Here is a 20,091-nt window from a genome sequence, read left to right on the forward strand (position 1 = left end):
GTAATTAATGTTTGCAGTCAAGCAACGAATAACTGATATATTTATATGAACATGGATATGAGAGTAAAATGATATTACTAGAACTTGATTATACATACTGTTTGCATATTTTAAACTTCAATCTTATTTGTCAAATGTTAATTTATAAAAAAAAGTATAGGAGTGCTTTTTCGAGAATAATAGCATCAGTACATAGATGAGAGAAAAAATCCGGTAGATGGCACAAACCTGTAGCAATACCACTAGGTGATAGTAAATGGTCTGCATGTCATTATCTAAAAGAAGTATTTCATATTATGCTTGAATGTCAAGTATATAAAAATCAAAGAATTTAAAACATATTAATATACCGCCCCGAACAATTCCAAATTGATTGCATTTTTTAAATCGCAAAATGTTATTGTAAACAGAAACTTTGCCATGTATGTGTATGGGCAATGGAATAAAAAGAGAGATATTTATCCGGTGACCTGCTTACAAATCGGTTCAATAACAAGGTGCCGTGTAAATTTATTTTTTTAAATCAGACCACGTGATGTTTATCTACAGTCAGGTGGTCATGTGACCGCTAAAACGAACTTCTTTTCTTTTATGCAATTTCAGAGGAAAAGACCAAATGATGCTTCAGTATCTGACTAATAGTCCACCAACAACCGACCTAAACAATCACTTGCCCATAAAGTCCAATCACTCTGCATAATAATGACGCAGACAAAAAAAATCGGCCAGAAAATCATCATGTGATGTGAAAATCTTACCCCACCCGCAAATAATTAAAGCTGTGCAGCATTAACGATAGTTTATTGTATTTCTGTGGTGATTGACCAAATCTCACTTTCAACAGAAATGAATTGTCTATTTGCCGGTGCAATTCTAAACATCCAGCACTATCAACATGAATTAATTCCATTTAACATGTGGCGATTGTTTGTGGGGTTAACTATAACCACTTAATTGTGTGTAAGTATTATTTTTATACTCGATATATTTTATTAAAATATAGAAATGTTGTAAAAAGGGCCCTAATGAGGAACTTAATGGAAATGTCATTTATTTTTAGTGGGTTGGGTAAGTCTGCTTCCATTTGACAGGTCTATGCTGAGAAAGAAAAATTAATTATGGAGCTCCAGTGATCAATGGCAAATATTAAGCACACAAATACTGTATTTGATTTCTTTGAAATACAAATAAGTCTGAATCTGACTTAGATTATCTTAACTCAGTGTATTTACAAACTTTATTTTCTTCAGGCTCTGAATTCCTGTTTTGCTGTAATGCAAAATGGCAGATGAGGTAATGGTTGTGCTATTTTCAAAATTTGGACAATAATGCAAGAATCAAGTACCGTTGTGGTTTAAGCCAAAATGTTTTTACAATTTATCAACAAAGAATCACGTTATTAAAATATTAACACTGTTGTGGAATTTCAACATGATAAGAATTTTATTTTACATCGATTCTTAAACTTGGTCCAGGTGCAGACTTTAAACTTTGAAAATAAATATCTTTCAGAATATCAAAACAACGCATTTAAGCTGCTATCTCACAGATTGACAGATCTTCTTGGTAATTTCTTAAAAGCCTTTTAATTGATATCAAAGTAGTAAGGGAGGTGATTCTTTACATTAAAACTACATACGTATATGGCTTAAAGCGATAAGGAACAATTATATTTTTCGGCATTTTTCCAAACAATTGAGATCTGTTCTATTATGCGTGACCTTATATGAATAAATTGAAGGATATTTTTACCAAATTCAGCCGATTCTGAGACTTATTATATAAAAATTAACTGTGAGTCACTGTCCGATAAGAAAATGTTTTTCTTAAACGCTAGTATTGGTTTAAGCGATACAAAATCAATTTTCTAACTTGAATATGAAAGACTGTGATCGGATTTTTTGTCAGCAGTCTAATATCACTGGTTTCTAGACATTTGCACAATAGTTGGCTCATTAAAAGACAAAAATAAAAAGGTGTCAGGGCGGTAAATCTGTGAGGATACAGCTTTAAACTGGCATGGTACTAAATGTTTTGTGAATGCTTTTTTATGTTATTTCACAGGCTTTTAAAATTGATCTGAAAATCTAATTCCTTTTATTTCTGTCGTATTTTATATTATTACATTTTGTTTGGATTTCAGGCACTGGATGTAATCAAAAAAGCCATTTTACTGTGGATTGACTTGCAATACATGGAAAACATGTAACATAACTGGAATGCCAATGTTGAAAGGAAAATGTGCAAGATGGCATTGGCAGACCAAATAAAGGACAAATGATTTTGTTCAGTTCAATTTTAAAGACTTATGAAAATCCTTTAATAGGGCACATCCTTGAAAATGCCATATTGTAAATTGAAAAGGTGAAAGTGGTCTAGAGGATAAGCCCAGGTGTTCGCCTCAAATTGAAGTTTGTGGGTGCAAGTCCCACCAAGACACCTTCTCATGGCCTCAGAAAAAGGAGGTCCGTACTAGATTCTACCAAGAAAACAGACTCGAGAGTTATTCTGTTAACTTTAAGCTTGCGTCGCAATACAGCTGAAATAATTAGGCATACAATAAGATGCTAGCTGACTTGATTTATGTTTTCAGTTTGTCGGAATGTTTATTAGAAGTGATGAGCATTGCCTACTGCAACCAATATTTATTTTCTTTATTTAAATTGAATTTAACAAACACGTAACGTGGCTTGTGATTTTACAGAATCAATTATATTTCACTGATGATGGGTTTATTTTCTAAAATGATGAAATAACAGTTCTTCTGAATTTCCTTGTTTTTGATTGGAGAAAATGTGTTGAGGGTTTGGCATAGCATTAGTGGCATCATCATCTTTGCTATGTGCAAATTAAACATTCAAACAATGTAATAAAAACTATAAGGTCAAGTCAAGTACTCAAAGAGGCACAAGGTCATTGCCAATTTAGAGACATTGAACAAGAGACTAAAAAGCAAAAACAACACAAGACTGGTAGCAAAAATAGCCTTAATATTATGTTTTCGGGTACCGCCATGGAATGGTTAGCCTTAACGTATCACTTGGTATTTAAACTAGTAGTTAATAAGCATGGAGCCTCTAAAATTATAATTAGATTAAAAAAAAACAACTATAATTATATCTAATATTTTTAGACAAAAAATGCATAGAAAGATCTATTGATTTGACGCATAGTTGTGTTTTAGTTCTCTTATTGTGAATTTACGATTAAATCTGGGCCAATTTTGAATTTTTTAATGAAGTTTTAATTTTGTATTTGCAACTCGAAGTCATAAACGGCGGTTAAACATCCGATTGTGAAGTCTCCCAAGCTTCTCAATCTACTTTAAAGGGCTTGGTGCAGAAATGAGATTTAAAAATTGGAGCAAAACCTTGATTATACTTAATATTACACTGGATTACACACAGATGGCTCCGTTATTGCTTGGTTTATATTTATAATAAAATTAAGGGACATGTTGATCAAAACTGAGAGTTACTGGAATTAAACTTGTTTGCATCTTATAGAGTCCGATATTAAAAAAAGTAATTATGTGTAAACAATGGTCAACGGCTTATTATTTTAAATTGGTCTCTTGTTAAGCATTATTGAAAAAAGAGGTCTGGGTTTACATTGCTGTAAAGCTTAGTAACCTGGCTTAATATTTTGTTTTATTTGCTTTATTTACAATTGAGTATCTTATCAGTTACTGTTTTGTTTTTTTTAATAAAAAATGACAATTTACACAAAGCTAATAATTATTGATTAAGACAAATCTATTGTGTATGGAAAATTTTAATGAGTGTGTTTATCCACAGCATAGGAAAAGTATGCTCTATGAGACGCATGAAGTGCCTTTAACAAATACTATTTGAAGACAAGTCAAGTTAGCTAACTCAACGTTTTGGCCACACTCCAATGCACTTTGTATGGTATTCTACCCATCAAACTTATTGGGTGGCTAGTCAAAAATATTCATTTTGCAGCCCGAGCCCAATAATTCTGAAGTAAAAGCATGCATGGCTATCAACTGCTATAGCTGACTTGGAGCCAAGCTCACGCTCACCCTACCACAACGTACCACAACCCGAAATATTCTGCACGATGCAATCAAAGCTTTTAACAGAATAGTTATGTTGTTTTAATGACAAGGAAAGCATAAAAACACATCAAGCACACTTTGACTTACATAAATATCTGCTTTTAGACAAGAACATTTAATTTAACACAAAATGGTAATCCATTTTCTTGTTGTTACAGTGGGCCTTCTTTACTCTGATTGAAATGGTTTTTATCGCTGGCGGCCTCATCGCACTTTCGTATTTCCTTACTATAAGCTTGCCGGAGATTGCGCGTTAACGTCAAGCCCGTTTTATTTAGTATCATGTGAAAATAATTCATAAAAACGATACATGTTCGTCTTTCAAAAGTGGCAAAAAATTAGATTGTATTCATTTGAGGCTCAGACTAGTTAAGTGCAACGGTGGATGCAGTAGCTGACATTTGTTTTCTTAAAAGTAAAATTAATAAAGTTTTAAACAAAATTAACAATTGTTCTATGCTTTTATTCATTTAACGAAACATTTTTAATAAGGTTTGGGGCTATTGTTATAGATTAAACTTAGGAATCCGTATATTCTCTTTACAATAGTATTTTGTAAATAACGTATTATAACAAATTAAGCACCAATATGAACTGTGTGCAGTGTTTAAAAATAATTTAGGTGTTCGTAAAAGCAAATTTATATCGTCATCATTTTCTATGTGAAATAACAATTTAGAATAAAAAGTTTTATATTTTTAAATAGCAAAAATGGTAAACACTTGATTGTTTTACACTTAAATGATGAGAATGTGGAAATCATTTATTCAACTGGAGAAATGGAAGCGAATCTTCATATTTAGATAAATATTGTTATAACGGAAATGTAAAGACGACAAAGATATAAAATAAAGATTCTCAATTTAGTAAAAGGGAGTAAATTTCCTTTATATCTTTAACATTTCTATTTGGATGCGCTAGTAAATTAAGATACAGTTTATGCCTAAGGTGTTTCTACTAAACGCAGTATTGTCAAGCACACATTAAAATAGTAATTAAAATATAATTAACTATAGTCACTGATATTACACAAGAACATCAATTACCTTATATGACTTCAGGGCGGGTAACAAGATAGCATCACCGGAGTACACCAATCATTGTGATAGTTGTATACATTGTTTTGGTATAGTTTACTAGACCTGACCGCAGTGTCGCGTCGTGCTGTGTAATTGATATATTTTTGTTTGGTATAGTAATGATTAGGGTTTTGAGAAAATGTCAGTCTGAAATGCACAAAATTATGACCGAGGGAAAATACTTACCGTGTTAGGGAGAAAGGTTAATTGAGAAAGAGGTGTAAATTTATATTTAATCAGTTTCGTTATTGATCATTCAAAAAATAGCAATTGCTTTAAATGGTTTAAACTCAATCTTGTTGGAGAAGAGTTGTGAGAGAGAGATTCATTTTTAATTACGTTGATGGTTTTAGAAGTCAATTATTGTTTTCAAATAATTGCATTTAAGTTATCGTTTAAATAATTTAAGGACAATGAAGTCCAGAGGAATAATTAATTGTTTTCACAATCTTGTTTCATAGAAGACCTCTCGGGGTACGTTTAAAACAATTTAGAACAATTCATAGTTTAATTGTTAAGTAAAAACTCGATCGACAGAAGTCTTCATATATTTTGTTGCAGTAAAAATCAAATTATTAATACTAAAACTGTTAATGTTACATGTGTTCAGGATACCGTCGGAAATGTGTTAGTATTTAGAAGAGAAATCCGTTACATAATTAGGTGATGAATAGGCTACAATTGGTAAAACCAAATTAAGCGACTTTGGGTTTTACCATGTATAACTCGCACAAGAAGTACGTGATCATACTTCAGTAGCGAGGACAAATTTTAGGTTGATATGAACGTTTTCCTCGCGTCAATGCAATGCAGACCAATTGTGAATATATCCATTATCCGTTTGGACTCGTATGTTCAACGGATTGTATATAATGAGTATTGCTCCACACAAAAACAGGTTTCTGGTGTTAGATATTACCCCTTTTATTCGTATACCCAAACAGAACAGTCGTTGTGGTCCCATTGATACAATGTCGAATTGCAAAATGATTGGTCAGGTTCATGTTACGCTTACCTTTTCTTTCACTGCATTTGGGTTTAAATATATGTTTGATTGTGGTTAAATAATTGAGTTCATTTCAGATAACCAAACATTTAAAAGCCTGGGCGCACGTGGACGCTTTTCAGAATAACAAAATTTCATGGCCTAAAATAAACCGCCGAAAGCAGGATTCCTACCCAAATAGCTAGATAACCGGACCATTGTCGTAGCTATATTAACATTATGTGTCCATAAGCAGTGAAATGAGGCCAAAGGAGTGATCAAATGGAAAGGACAATGGACCGGTATTCCAGCGACCTGGGTTCCATCCAAGGCTTTGGAAGCTTATATTTTACTGCTAATGTCTGCAAATGTATTTCTCAAACGTTTCTACGCGGTTTCTCAAAGGTAAATCAAAATTAATATTATTAGTTATGTTTTTTTAGATATTTGAATGATATATAAATATATAAAATATAACCATAAATTATCAAGGCCACACCAATTTCATTTTTAATCATCAGATAAGATAACCATGATTGGAAATGAAACGGCGGGGGTTTCATTATTAATAAATACGTAACTAGGAACATGTTGAAATTTGAGGTTGACAAGCAAAGCCAACGGTTTGGATTATATAGCCTCCTGTGCTAGAGCATAATCCGCAAGAAAACCTTACTTTGTGGTTCTTGTGTATTTCAATGGGTCTTTCAATACTGTTCATATTACCAGGTGGGGATCGAATGAATGCGAAGAGTTTTATACGAAAGTTAGCCTTGTAACCTGGATTTCAGACATCCTATAAATAGATAATTCAATTGCATGGACAATGCTGTATATTAGTACCTAGTAAGTGCAATGACATGGTTTATGTTGATTGCGAAAGTGCACTGGTGCGACAGAAATATTGCTATTACCGTTATTAAATATTGTCATAGATAAAAGGTAGTGATATATGTCTTAAAACAAAGCATTGCTTTTTTTTTAAATGTATATAAGATGTAACTCCTAACAACGAAATACCATTCAATAGCTATGAGGTGAAGCATTTAAAGTTTGTCAGAACATCTCGTAAGACCGAATAGATATAATTGTTTTCGGATTGATGTCATTATCTGGGTATGAACGCAGTTGTCTAGGTTAAAGTGTATGGAGTCCGATGGACGCCACGCGTACTGGGACTAGTCCAATTGCATTAATATCCCCGATAATGACATCAATCCTGCAATTCTTTACTTATACACCAATAATTTATCATTTCATTCATCAATTCTTGACAAAATACTTCATTTCATTTCAGACAACCCAATATTAAACCTTCCTCACCCATTCAGTAAATAGAACGACCCGATCGTAACCGGAAACAATTTATCAAATGACGTCACAATAACGCGTGATAATATCAATCACTTTTATACGTAAAAATTGAAACACTAATGGCAACAAAATATTAAACATATCATATATTAACACTTTCTAAATTGTTGATTTTATTTTACGGGACCTGCTAACACAATAAAAACAATAACAAGATATTGTTATCCGATGATTCGCGATCCGAACATATTCGAAGATCTTGCGTTCATCGGATGATAACCGCAATTGCCGAAAGGCAGTTCATTTAAGGAATGGAAGTTGAGGTGTAAACATACTGGTATTATCAAGTTTGTACCTGAACTTTGTGATGTATTATTGTGATAGGTAGTGCTTATAGGGACATACACATTTGGCATATGATAAATAACACAGAAGTTAACGTATAAACACGGCTCTTAGAATTGTTAATAAACAAATTGTGTCCATTCCCACTAGACTTTATACATAATCATCAGAGTGTAACAAGTTGGAGATGAAACCGCTTTATGTGTTATTCATTGTCCAATTTTAAACACACAGCTGATGGGAGAAATCGGGACATTTTGTTTACATGCCTGGTATCGACTTAGTCTAATATATCATAAAGCAGCTAAAGTACATACACAGATATATGTTGTGTGTTGTTCAAGGGTTGATTGAACGATTTTGGTCTTTAAGGTTGTTTACATGTTTGTGTTTTATTTGATTAAAGGAAGTATTTCACCTCTCAGATTCATGCTCTTATTTTATTTTGAAAACGTGTTTAATTTATATATAGTTAATGCATTTATTTGAATGAAATAAAACAGGTTCTTATTTACAACTTAAAGTTTGTTAACACCATAAGATAATGTACCATGCATGTTAATTAATTAGTAATAATTACATGTCGAGTCTGAAGAAAAACAATCTATGTCAATAACCTTGGTATCTGTACCGTAAAAATCCTTACTTTATACATGATTTATGATTGTATGGTGTACTGCATTAGTTTATTAGTAGCTGTCATGTTTATGTATTTGTATACATGTTTATGCACGTCCACTTTATGATATGTTTAAATCAATGAAGCATTCAACCTCTTTACGCATTGCCTTTGTATTAGTCTTTTAATATAGCTTCTGATATGCTTGTATAATGTTCTGCAATGGGAATTATAGATACTGTGTTTTAGCACATGTGTATGCAAGTGAAAGTAAGGGTTTGTTTACATCATTTAAGCATTTAATTTCAGCCTGCATTGGCTGTAACTTAGTATTTGCAATTGACTTTTGGCGATTCAAAACCCAAATGAGCAAATTGATTAAATAATTACCATCCGACCAGTTGTAATGCTTATGCTGCTACTTGAACTGTTGCTGCTTCTTATACTAGTAATTGTAATGCTAGCGCTACTGGTACTAATAACAACTCTTTTACTACTACCTGAATGACAAAGTTCTAAACCTGTGGGTCATCTGGCTATATCAAAATAGCAAGATATTCTATATCGAAAAATGAACGTTTTTTGCATCGCCGGTTAATTTTTGCAAACTCTGTACAATAGAAAACTCTTCTATGTACTCATTTCAAACATGGTAACATACAACAGTGACTAACAAGTATAGTTAAATGAGGATCTTTCGGCTACTGGGCCTTAGAGTTAAGTCTCCGTGGTATTGTCCATGAATTATTCTGTTTGTAATTCATTAAAACTACATATATATATATATATAAGTGTGAAAAATGAACTTTTACATTCATATACTTTTATAACATTTGCTAAATTCTCTGCTGGTTAGCCAATATTTCACATGCCTAACCATTGGGAAACATTTGAATTTTACCTCTATATTATAGTATACAAATACTTCTAATTGTCATTATTGCCTTACTTTTGGGGCACTTCAAATATCTGAAATTGTTTAATTGGTGGAGAATATCCCATATTAAAAAACAACGTATGCATATGTATGAAAAGTTGGAAAATATGGGGAGTGCGATTGAAATAATCCTGTCAGTTTGTGGTATCATACTCCTGTTTAAAGAGCCTTTTCCATTTGTGAGCCACACAAATGATTTTCGCTATAGCAACTGCCTTAATGGTATTTTTTAAATCCAAACCATTTCTCGATCTAATAATTTGTTGACAACATGTGACGAATAAAGTTCATCAAAATTGAAACCTTATTATCTACTACAGCTCAAGATTCATGCTGATCTTTGTATATGACTGTCACCAAGTTTTAAGTGGTCAACCTATTTGATCTGACTAAATAAACGTTCTTTGACTTTACATTGACAATAATACACTGATCATTAAGGTGTTGAAAACGCTTACCTGACACACTGACGATCACACTATTTCCACTATATATATTAATATTTACTCCACACGTAAAGTTGTCGTTCTGATATTCCCGTGTTACTTTTAAAATAGTAAGCGTGAAACAGGTGTAGGTGAAGAGAGTTTCGTTGAGACCAGGTTTTCCAAAAATTGAGCATGGTTCATGTTGGTTGATTTGTATATCGTATCTTTGTGTCGAATTATTGCCATTGTTTGTCCATTTTATTGCATACAGCTGGTCATTTCCAGTATACGTGCATGTTAATGTTAGTGATGACCCCTCCGGAACAGTCGCTGCTGATGAACTTATGGTAACGGAACCATCAGCACCTATAGAAAAAAATAGTACATACATTTTAGCAATATGTTATTTAACCTTTAGATGTATGAACGAGTTTAAAAGCGAACACGCATTGTGCAGTGAGTACGGTCACCACTGACGGAGCCATTTACAGATATTTAAAAAATCGATATTTTTGAAAGTTACTTTAAATTTGTATTTATTCCATTTCAAGGCTTATGCGAAAATGTTTCTTTTATTTTTTTAATACAATAACTTTGAAACTTTAAACTTTATTTCCAGCCTGAGGTTAAAATCAACTATGTTAATTGTTTGTGGGCCTTTTTGAATCAACGTCCCGATGTACCAAAATGTCTGTATCCGTGTGTATTACATTCTCAAATAATATGAAATAAATACCGACGTCTAAAAGCATTCTGCTTGCAAATAATCAGGCATTATTTAAACCATGGTGTATTTGCCGTCTTTAAAGAAGTATTTACAAACAATTTACATACTTTAAGCACATCTACATTCTTAGCAGCATTAATATGAATATCGGATATTTAGGAAACAAGTTCCTTCATTTTGCTTTTATTAAACTTCCGTTGTATTCAGACTCGAACTCGAGCGAAGCTCTAAAGAGTCATATTCAAACTACTTGTATGTTTGTATAAGAGTGCTCAGTTACCAAACTGCATTCGGTGAATGGCTCATGTTCCGATGTGTCCGATGTGCTACGAGAACAATTTTTAGAATTGAGCTTATATGTATCCTGTGAAGCATTAAGGCTCCTATATATATATAAACAATGTGTTTTTCATCTACCAGCAAAAACTTCCATAGCATTAGGTATTAGATAATACGATAAGTTTGTTTGAAACAGAATCAATTGCATTTTAGTCGAGGAAATTTACTTGGGTAGCATGATTCTATGTCGCAGATGGGTTTCTGTGATACACCTTATAGTTATTCCACAGTTTCCGTCAACATTATCACTATTTAACACATTCAAATCTCGAAATGAACATTCTATTAACCGATGAATATACGACAACCATTTTATATCTAGTAAAGATCACCATGACATGAATGTTGTCTTATTTACCCCTAATCATTAGAGCTCATCTCATGACCGTGGCCAATGTGCATACAAGGCATGGTGACTGTACAAGCAGTGATTAACAAGTAATTGATTGGAAACAGTTTCGCTACCAAAGGTGATGATGACCTTGACTTTTACTCTGCTGACCCCCAAAACAGTAAGGTTCATATAATAGAACACGGTCGATGAGCATAGCATATTTACATACTCTATAATAAGTCATTCACGTGCTACGATTTTCTTCTAGAAACGGTAACCATGTCATTTATCTTTGATATACTGACCTTAAAATCAAACGGGGTTATTTACTAACCATAACCAATATGCATACCAATGTCAAAGACACAATAACATGTCAAATATCAACTTTTCAGATTGCGTGATTTGTGTTCAAAGGAAAACCTATAGTCTTTTTTCAATTAATTAATCGCACATTCATAGCGTTAGAAGCGTCTTATACTTTATTTTGCGCCGTAAACTATATCTCAAGCTATTAAAATTGAACTCAATGTCGTATTCTTTTAAAAATAAGGTTTCATTTATGGATCGAGTTTTTATACAATAGTCTAACTTTTCAAATGTTTGAACATCTTAAGTTAAGGTACATGCACGTGTTTACCAGAAAACTAAAATGTTGCCCGATTTTTTTTATAATGATCCTCTTATGTTTGTGCTACAACGCCCACTCACGTTTATAAAAACAAGCCATTCTACGTCATACACATTATTTGTCTTTTAAGGACAATTAAACACAAACACATTCCAAAACAGTTTATTTAACAACATTTAATATATACAACGTATTTCGACATTTTTTTCTCATCGCTCAAGCTGCATTTTCTACACATAAGAATTACGAGCCAGTATACTGATATTGTTTCTCAAAAATAAACGGGAACGGTACATTTTTTAATTTTAATCGTAATTAGTACTCTTTTGGCATAACCAAACATTACCCTATTGATAAGTCTGATGTGAGTGTAGGCTTAAAATCAATGCCCCGATGATGACTGACTACCTCCAAATGTAGACCTGGTCACATCAACGTTATAACATAGTACATTTACATACTTCGTACACGCTTACCCTGCACATCGCCGTAACGTTATTGCGTTTGTTTCAAGCGTGACAACTAATGCTAACAACATAATTTCCAGCAGATAAACAAAGAAGTATAGTATTAAGTAAAATCATGTTTCGCTATGATATATTTGTTTTGTATGGGGAGTAATATTTTATGAAAGGGTGTTTGATGTGTACCACTTTGTTAGGCTAAAATATTACCAATTTATGGCGATAGCAAATATAAAGTTAATCATATGACAATATCACCATAGAAACTTGGTTAGTTTGTGTTTGAAATAAGTTAGTACTCATTTACTATTTTACGGTTTTCAATAAATATCCCACTGACTTTAATCCAAAAACCATCTGTCGTTAAAGATCCAAAGTGAATGTATTATCGGTGTGTTGCGTATACAAATATTTTGTTTATTTGTACTGTTATTCTTTGTTAAAACATCATGACAGATTTTACTTCTTTGTTTGTATCACATCATTATTTCCACAGACGGACAACAAAAGCCGTACCTTACTTTTATATGTATGTAACAAACACATAACATTTTAATTATTTAGAAAATATACAAACGAAACCATTGTCTCTTTTATTTGTTAGATCATATTTTTAAAGTAGTTTAAGATTTAGAGAACTAACAAATCCGTTGTCAACATATCAATTTGTATCGTTGTGTTTATATTGTATCATGATCTTATTTGAATATCAATTATCATGCAATTCTTTACAGACCATGTGAGTTTGTTGTTTGGTTTTAGTTCAATTTCATATGTCTTTACACTTTTCTCCACATTGAAACGGTAATTATTCGACAGAGTATTTACAGAAGCGCCAACTATCTAAAGCGGTCTATATTGCAGATGTTAAAAATTAAATCAAATCATAAAAATAAGCCAACCATTCGGAAAAAAAGCTGTACAGACTGAAATCGAAATACCAATCGTTATCAATCGAAACAATTGACCTTACGACAGGATTTGATTGATAGGTCCTATCAGCCAATCAGAATGTAGGGCTGATAAGCCGTGTTGCTATCCGCCATTTTGTCCGTCAAACTGACCAGAGTCCGTCATATACATGCGCTGGCAATTCCTCGCCTTTTTAAGTATTATGGTAAAAAGTGTTGTCATGGCACTTGTAATTCGGATACAAGGTAGCCAGGCCGACTAAAGATGGCTTCCAATTCGTTCCGTATTCGAAACCAGCGAGTTATTTAGAAAAATGCAAGTGCTGCATCAGACTCTGTGGAAGACCTCATCAACAGCTGAACTTGGAAATTTTGAAAGATCGTTCAATGGCGAAACATCTATACGTCTGTACAAAAGTATTTTTTTGAACAAAACTACTTATTTCAATCCGCTCAAAATTTATTTAATACTGAAATTGTCCGTGCATGACCTAAATAAGTGTTACTATTTTTAAACTATAAACATCGTACATTTATGCTTTGGCTTGTGTTGTCAAATCGGCATTAATGGCCATTTAATATCAGGTTCAACATGGACACGATTGATTTCATTCAAGATAGAGGTAATTTTGTTGATACCGTTATGTAGTTTTTATTAACTGCTTTGCTTTCAAAGTAAATCAGGAAATATCGTACAACTAAATTTTTGTCCGAACCATCGCATGCTTCCGAATCTCATCTTCTCGTATGGTTCCTATGTAAACAATGGCTTTTGTAGCTGTCATTCCGACACATTTCATGGATTTCTTATTTTCATATCAGCACTTTGTCGACGGGAAATCCAATCAAGAAAACCCTGACCCTCAAGCAGCTACTGTATTTGACCAGCTCACACCAGCTAGGCCTCCTCCAAAACTCAGATTAATATTTGAGCTACCAAAAACAACGAGAACAGATCGGTCTGAATCGTTAAGGTATTATTTTCTGTATAAAACAATTTATTTCACTGTACATTTAAATCAATTATTATGTTCATAAGAACTTGATTCTGCCAAACATGTGCTGTAAAGACTTAGACTTATTATGAATAAAGAACAAGTCAAACATGTACATATTTTCATTGTTATTCTTATTTTTTGGGCCATTTACGTAAATCTACAATATTTAATGATAGTTCATCCAATGTTCAGAGTCCGGATCACATGCACACTCGATTAACAGTATTCTTAAAGTTGCACTCTCACAGAATTCTAGTTTGACACTTTTTGTCTCAGAATCGGCTTATTTTGGCATTCTTTAAATTAAGACCTAATATATAAATCACAAAGCAAACTTCTCCGAGCCAAAATATGATAAATGCAATCGAATCATGTGTAAGTTGTCAAAGTGATCAATCTGTGAAAGTGCAGCTTAAACAGTGAAAAAAAACTTCTGCTAATGCTATATATTTTAAAATATATTTGCCATTGCAATAAAGAGATATTCATCTACAATATCATACATAAACACCAAAGAAATATCAAAGTTTAAGTAATGTTTGCAAAACAACAATGTATTTAATAAATCTAATATTAAATATGCAACAACTGGTGTTATACTCCAGAACTGAAGCTAACATCATAGAGGTACATCCTTCCAAGAATCCATCAAAACAACATGCTGAACAACTTCAAGAACTCTCTTCAAAAGACCACACTTTCCTGAAATAAATAAAAGATGCCAATATTAAAATAAATCAGTTACATGTATTGTTAAATATTTTAATACTAGCTGTAAATGCTACTGCCTTTGATGTTTGCTTTCTACATGTATATCATAATGAAATATTGACAAGATAATAGCTAATGTTTTGTGGTTGTTGTTTTTCTCTGGACAAATAGTCCATTACTTTTGTACAGCAAAGTAAAACTAAATGTTATAAAAAGCTTTAAAATAGGTCCTACCGATTATTTGTAAAACTTGTCATCACTGGTTTTCTCTTGCGGTTGACATTGCCTGGACTGGCAAATATCATGTGTGTGGGTGGGGGGGGGCGGTTTCCGGTCTTATGCTAGGTCCCCTGTGGCGGTAGGCTTGTTTAAGACAATAATAAGGGGACTTCCTTATCTCCATCAATCAGAATACTTTAATGGTGTCAACGGTAAATAGCAGGAGACCCTCCACCAGCCTTAACCGGTAAATGGGGGGAGGGTAGTGTGTGTGGGTTAGAACCAGCTGCCCGGTCAGCTTAGTTGGTTAGAGCGCCGGGCTAGTGTTCTGGTGGTTGTGAGTTCGAGCCCCACACCGGGGGCACTTTTCCTCCCAGGTCTACTTTTACAGCCAGAGTGTGTGAACATGTTCAACAATTTCTGTAAGAACAAAAATCAAAGCATGTGAATGTTTGAGCAATGCAAAAGTTACAGATTGGTATCACCCACGATTGTCACTTGTCAACTATTACATTATTATTCATAAGGGGAAGTGTTCAATCGCTTAGAACTGAAACTTTTTATGCATAACCCCAATAAACCATTTCTGCTCATACTATAGAATACAAGGTTATACTGTATAGCTGGCATGTTACTGTTATTTAATGTCACTTCCGGGTTCCCCATTCGGGCCATTTATGATTTACTCATATTGTGCGATGATTTAATCTTTGTTTGAACAATACTGTACGAAGGACCGGTGTTATTAAAAGTTAAACTTACCCTTGTTTGCATTTACAGTATGCGTCACACACACGCTTTTCCTTTGTATCGATGCCAATGTTGACAACATGGCGGCTATCCGATTTTCTCTGACTTGGATAGATTTCACCCCGTAAATGTTAGATATCGTCATTTTCTAAAGATATATCGAGCCTTCCGATGTAGCAGCCAGTTACAAATTCCTTTGACTTCTATTTTTTTCGCATTGTAATGTCACATTTATGATAATTTGTCAGGAATATCGGAAAGCGAAACGACGCGAGACGCCATTACTTCCTCGTTTGTTTGACGGACATAGACAGAGTTCGCTCCCTTGATATCAGGGGGCGTGGCTAAGAAGCCGCTGTCGTAAGGTCAATTGCCATTATTGAGAATGACTTTCCTGTGGAATCGGTCTGAATAAAGACATGAAATCAGTCAGATGGTATTCAAGTGAATATCGTATGATTACTGTCCTGAAAGAACGTTTGCTACGAATTCGTGAAAAAATGGTGTTTAAACGTTATATAAAAGTGACACTCGATTTAATATACGGCTGGATACGAATTACTCGAAATTATTTGAAACCTTATAGTGCATGTGATAACGTACAACTTGACCGGTCGTCTTTCTTACAGCACTGTAATATCTTGATAACAATTTTGTTATGCTCGACAAATCTTGTCCGTCGGTGACAAAGGTTTGTTCAATATATTTGGACTTAAGGAACACATGCTACAGAAGGAGTTCGCAAACTATGCTACACTTCTAAGCAGAATAAGAAAGGTTTATCAAAAACGTGACGAAATCTCAATCCTACAGGACAGAGACACTGAACTTATAGATACAAGCTACAGTAGACAGGCGTTACATATATTTGTAACACATATTGAAATGTAAATTGGAAAATGCTAGGTGATTACAGGTCAGCCTCTACTACAGTTGACTAGAAGAGGAAGAAAACCAGCATAGCTACGAAATTACTCTGTTGCTGAGAAATTTAAAAACACTTGTCAATATAGATCTTTGCAAACTGCCAGAGTAACGATTGTCAGAGATAAGGCTGTTCAATATGGTATTGTGAATGGGGTTCGGGGAAATATGACTTTTACCAAACTCCATCAATGCTCACACTATTCTATTCAAACTTAACCGACACAACGTTCGAAAACTGACTAGAACATTTTCACCATTTGACTTATCAAGCTTAAATCATAGTGTTGTGCCAACTAAACATGTTGACGGTTCATTCTCAGAATCCTCAAATGGGTCAGTTTGAGTGCAAATAGAATGGGCACGATTCCCGCAAAATCCCTCAATTGGTTGTAACATCCACGAGGGTCACGGCATATCAGTTGATGAGTTTATGTCGGCCTTTTAAGACGATGTCAGTGGCAGTAAGGCATGCGCTGAGTCTCTCTATAACACTACAAGTATTTACTGATTCTACACGTTGATGCAAAAGGAATTACAGGAGCTGCTCATGTTCAAACAGACATGTCAATACTACAACGGACGATTTGAAAACCATTTCGTTTGTCTCAATTACCCAATAAAATGCTTGACATTAATATTGACGCTTCTCATTTCAAGATCATTACACCTACGGTATGGTGCAGCAGATCAAATCTGCAACTTATCTTACTAATTGGGTTTCACAGAGACTCACTTTTACTTTGGTCTTTTTACTGATCTATCGATTATCCTGAGCTTCAGACCTGGAATGATTGGCTGAACTGGAGAGCTTGATGCAGTCCAATGGAAGCGTAAAGTATTAAGTAATTTTGGGACATTTTAATGTAGATGCCTTAAAGCTGCACTCTCACAGATTGAACGTTTTGAAAACTTTTTTTTTTCTTGGAACGAACCAATCGTTTGCGAAATTCCATGGAAACCAGGTATATAAGACTCCTGTCAAAAAATAGTTCAAAATTTGATGTTTTGTGCATTTTTCTTAAATGGTTAGTTACGGTTTAGGCCATAAAACATTAATCTTTGAACGAAAATATGAAAACCTGCGACCTGATTTTTTGTCAGCAATCTTATATCATTGGTTTGCAGATATTTACGCAAATATTGCCTATTCTAAGACAAAAAATAAAAAAAAGTTGTAAAAATGATAAAAATGTGAGAGTGCAGCTTAAAGACCTAGACTATTTATTTCTCTTACAAGTTTACGCAACAAAAGACATCTCGAAAACTTTGATCATGTTCAGAACGTATATCAAGCGATATTCAAAATCAGTAAATAATTAGTATCAACTACATCTCCCATCTCCGACCATTATTATGTGGTCAGGAAGTTAAAAAAACCACATTGCCATTAGGCGAGAATAGATGTTTTCAATATAATCTTGTAAACTATTTCGAACAATAGAAATTATACACGAAATTAATGCACAAAATCAACAGAAGCCGATAAATCTCTTTTGATTTAAAAAAAAATTCATTAGACCTAAAACCGTTTATTGGCATCACAATGCATTTTCAGCGAAATTTACAGATTGACATACGTTGTGTTTTTAAATAAAACGGGAATACACGTAATAAGTTATGTACTCACCATTGTATATCCTGCAAACTATAACTACAACAAAGGTAATTCTTAAGTGTAAACTTGACATAACTGCAGTACCACACATTATGAAAGGTACATTAGTGTACTTCAGAAGTTTGTTAAATAATCAGGAAGTTTAAATCTGACCTAGATAATAAAACGCATACGACAGCAGATAGACTTCCTGATCGTATACATTACCTTGTGAAATCCTATGTAAACATATGTTATAATAGGGATAGTAAATCGTAATAAATATCTCTATTTCTCAAGGAATAAATGATTGAAGTTGTTATCCATCTTCATGATAAATATGCCCTTCAGGGAATGTAAGTAAATGTATGATAATCCTTACATACAATGTTGTTATAAAACCTTGATGGAATGCTAGTAATTTAGATATAACAGAAGCCATCAGGTATGTTGTGTTCATTTCGATTTGAATTCGTGAAGGCGCTAGAACGCAGAATATCCGAAATCATAAAATATAACAACATATCTCCTACTATTTCAACCCTTCGAATCGAACATTTAATACATGAGTGCATTGTGTGCAAAATGTACTTAAGACATCAGTGTTGATCAGTGTGCGCTAGTAAAAGGATTTTCCTTCGATTTGATGGTCATTCCCCGGCGATAACACCAACAGTTACAATCGTGAATCGTGATCAACACTACAGTCATTTAAAGGGAATGCACTTCGTCAGGAGCCCCTTTTAACAGTACATAGTGTTGATTAGTGGATCGCAGTACTGTGTTGAGATGTTCAGTTTAGAATTCTGGTTGCTATTTTTGGTACTCAAAACTTTTCAAATTGAAGATGTTCGACTTAAGTCTTTTGGGGCCTTTCGAGATTTTCTGACTTTTTTAAACTGCATGAGTGCATAGTTATTTTGTGCTAGATCGTTGGTAGGAGTAATTCCCCTTTGATAAATCTGAAGAAAAAATAAATAATTTTGTGCGTTTAAAGGAAAGCTATAAAAGCATATAAAATACTTATTTTAGTTACAAGGCTTGACTGTAATATAATAAAATGTCGTTGAAGTAACAGACAATATTAATGGAATAAACTAAAGCAAAGTCAGACGTATACTTTACACAACAATTAAACAATACAAACGTGAATTTAGGAATAATCCATCCAGTCTTATCAGCTTATAATTGATTAATAGTAACTAGTTCTTTCAAATAAACGAAAAGTTTAACAACTAACTGTGTGGTTTTCCATTATTTGTTCCATGTGCAAAACATAAAATCGAACTGTAATTGTTGGCGAACATGATCCATCAAAGGATGACAATTTCATGTAATGTTTAAAGTAAACTGTAAACAAAATTTAACGACTATTTTTCACAGGTTTTTCACCGATTGCAAACTATGAGCATGTGCGGTCATCACAAAAATATTTGTTCATGTTACAATTACAATATTTTGACTATTTAAATGTACATGTCATGGATAAACTCACTGTGATGTAGAACCAGAACGAACTATGCTGTAGTGACATTAAAGTGCCATATATGTGATATATGTGACATAATTGAAAAAAATATGGTATCTTGTGTCCTCGTATTGTTTTGTAGGAAGGCGGCATATTTAAACATTTACTGTGGGGTTATGGAATATTGTAACCGAAAGTAAAAGTTTCTGTCAAAAACTATAATTGCTAAT

At 33.4% G+C, this 20,091-nt stretch overlaps 1 protein-coding gene and 1 long non-coding RNA gene across 3 annotated transcripts in view; both read right to left on the reverse strand.

Annotated features, from left to right (window-relative positions):
* The window catches only part of LOC128234164 (hemicentin-1-like), a 45,444-nt gene extending 26,883 nt beyond the window's left edge, over positions 1 to 18,561 (reverse strand). For both annotated transcript variants that reach the window (XM_052948201.1, XM_052948202.1), the window contains exons 1-2: positions 18,427 to 18,561; positions 9,819 to 10,154 (exon numbers count right to left, since the gene is read on the reverse strand). In XM_052948201.1, coding sequence (XP_052804161.1) covers positions 9,819 to 10,154; positions 18,427 to 18,505 — 415 coding nt within the window. In that variant the 5' untranslated portion in view covers positions 18,506 to 18,561. The remainder of the gene's footprint in view (positions 1 to 9,818; positions 10,155 to 18,426) is intronic.
* Positions 14,769 to 16,168, reverse strand: LOC128234166 (uncharacterized). The gene is made up of 3 exons (XR_008260896.1): positions 15,885 to 16,168; positions 15,138 to 15,542; positions 14,769 to 14,894 (listed from the first exon to the last, which is right to left on the reverse strand). It is a non-coding gene; the product is annotated as an uncharacterized LOC128234166 (long non-coding RNA).
* Positions 18,562 to 20,091: the final 1,530 nt, after the last annotated feature.

Source organism: Mya arenaria, chromosome 5, assembly GCF_026914265.1.
Source record: "Mya arenaria isolate MELC-2E11 chromosome 5, ASM2691426v1".
Taxonomy (NCBI): domain Eukaryota; kingdom Metazoa; phylum Mollusca; class Bivalvia; order Myida; family Myidae; genus Mya; species Mya arenaria.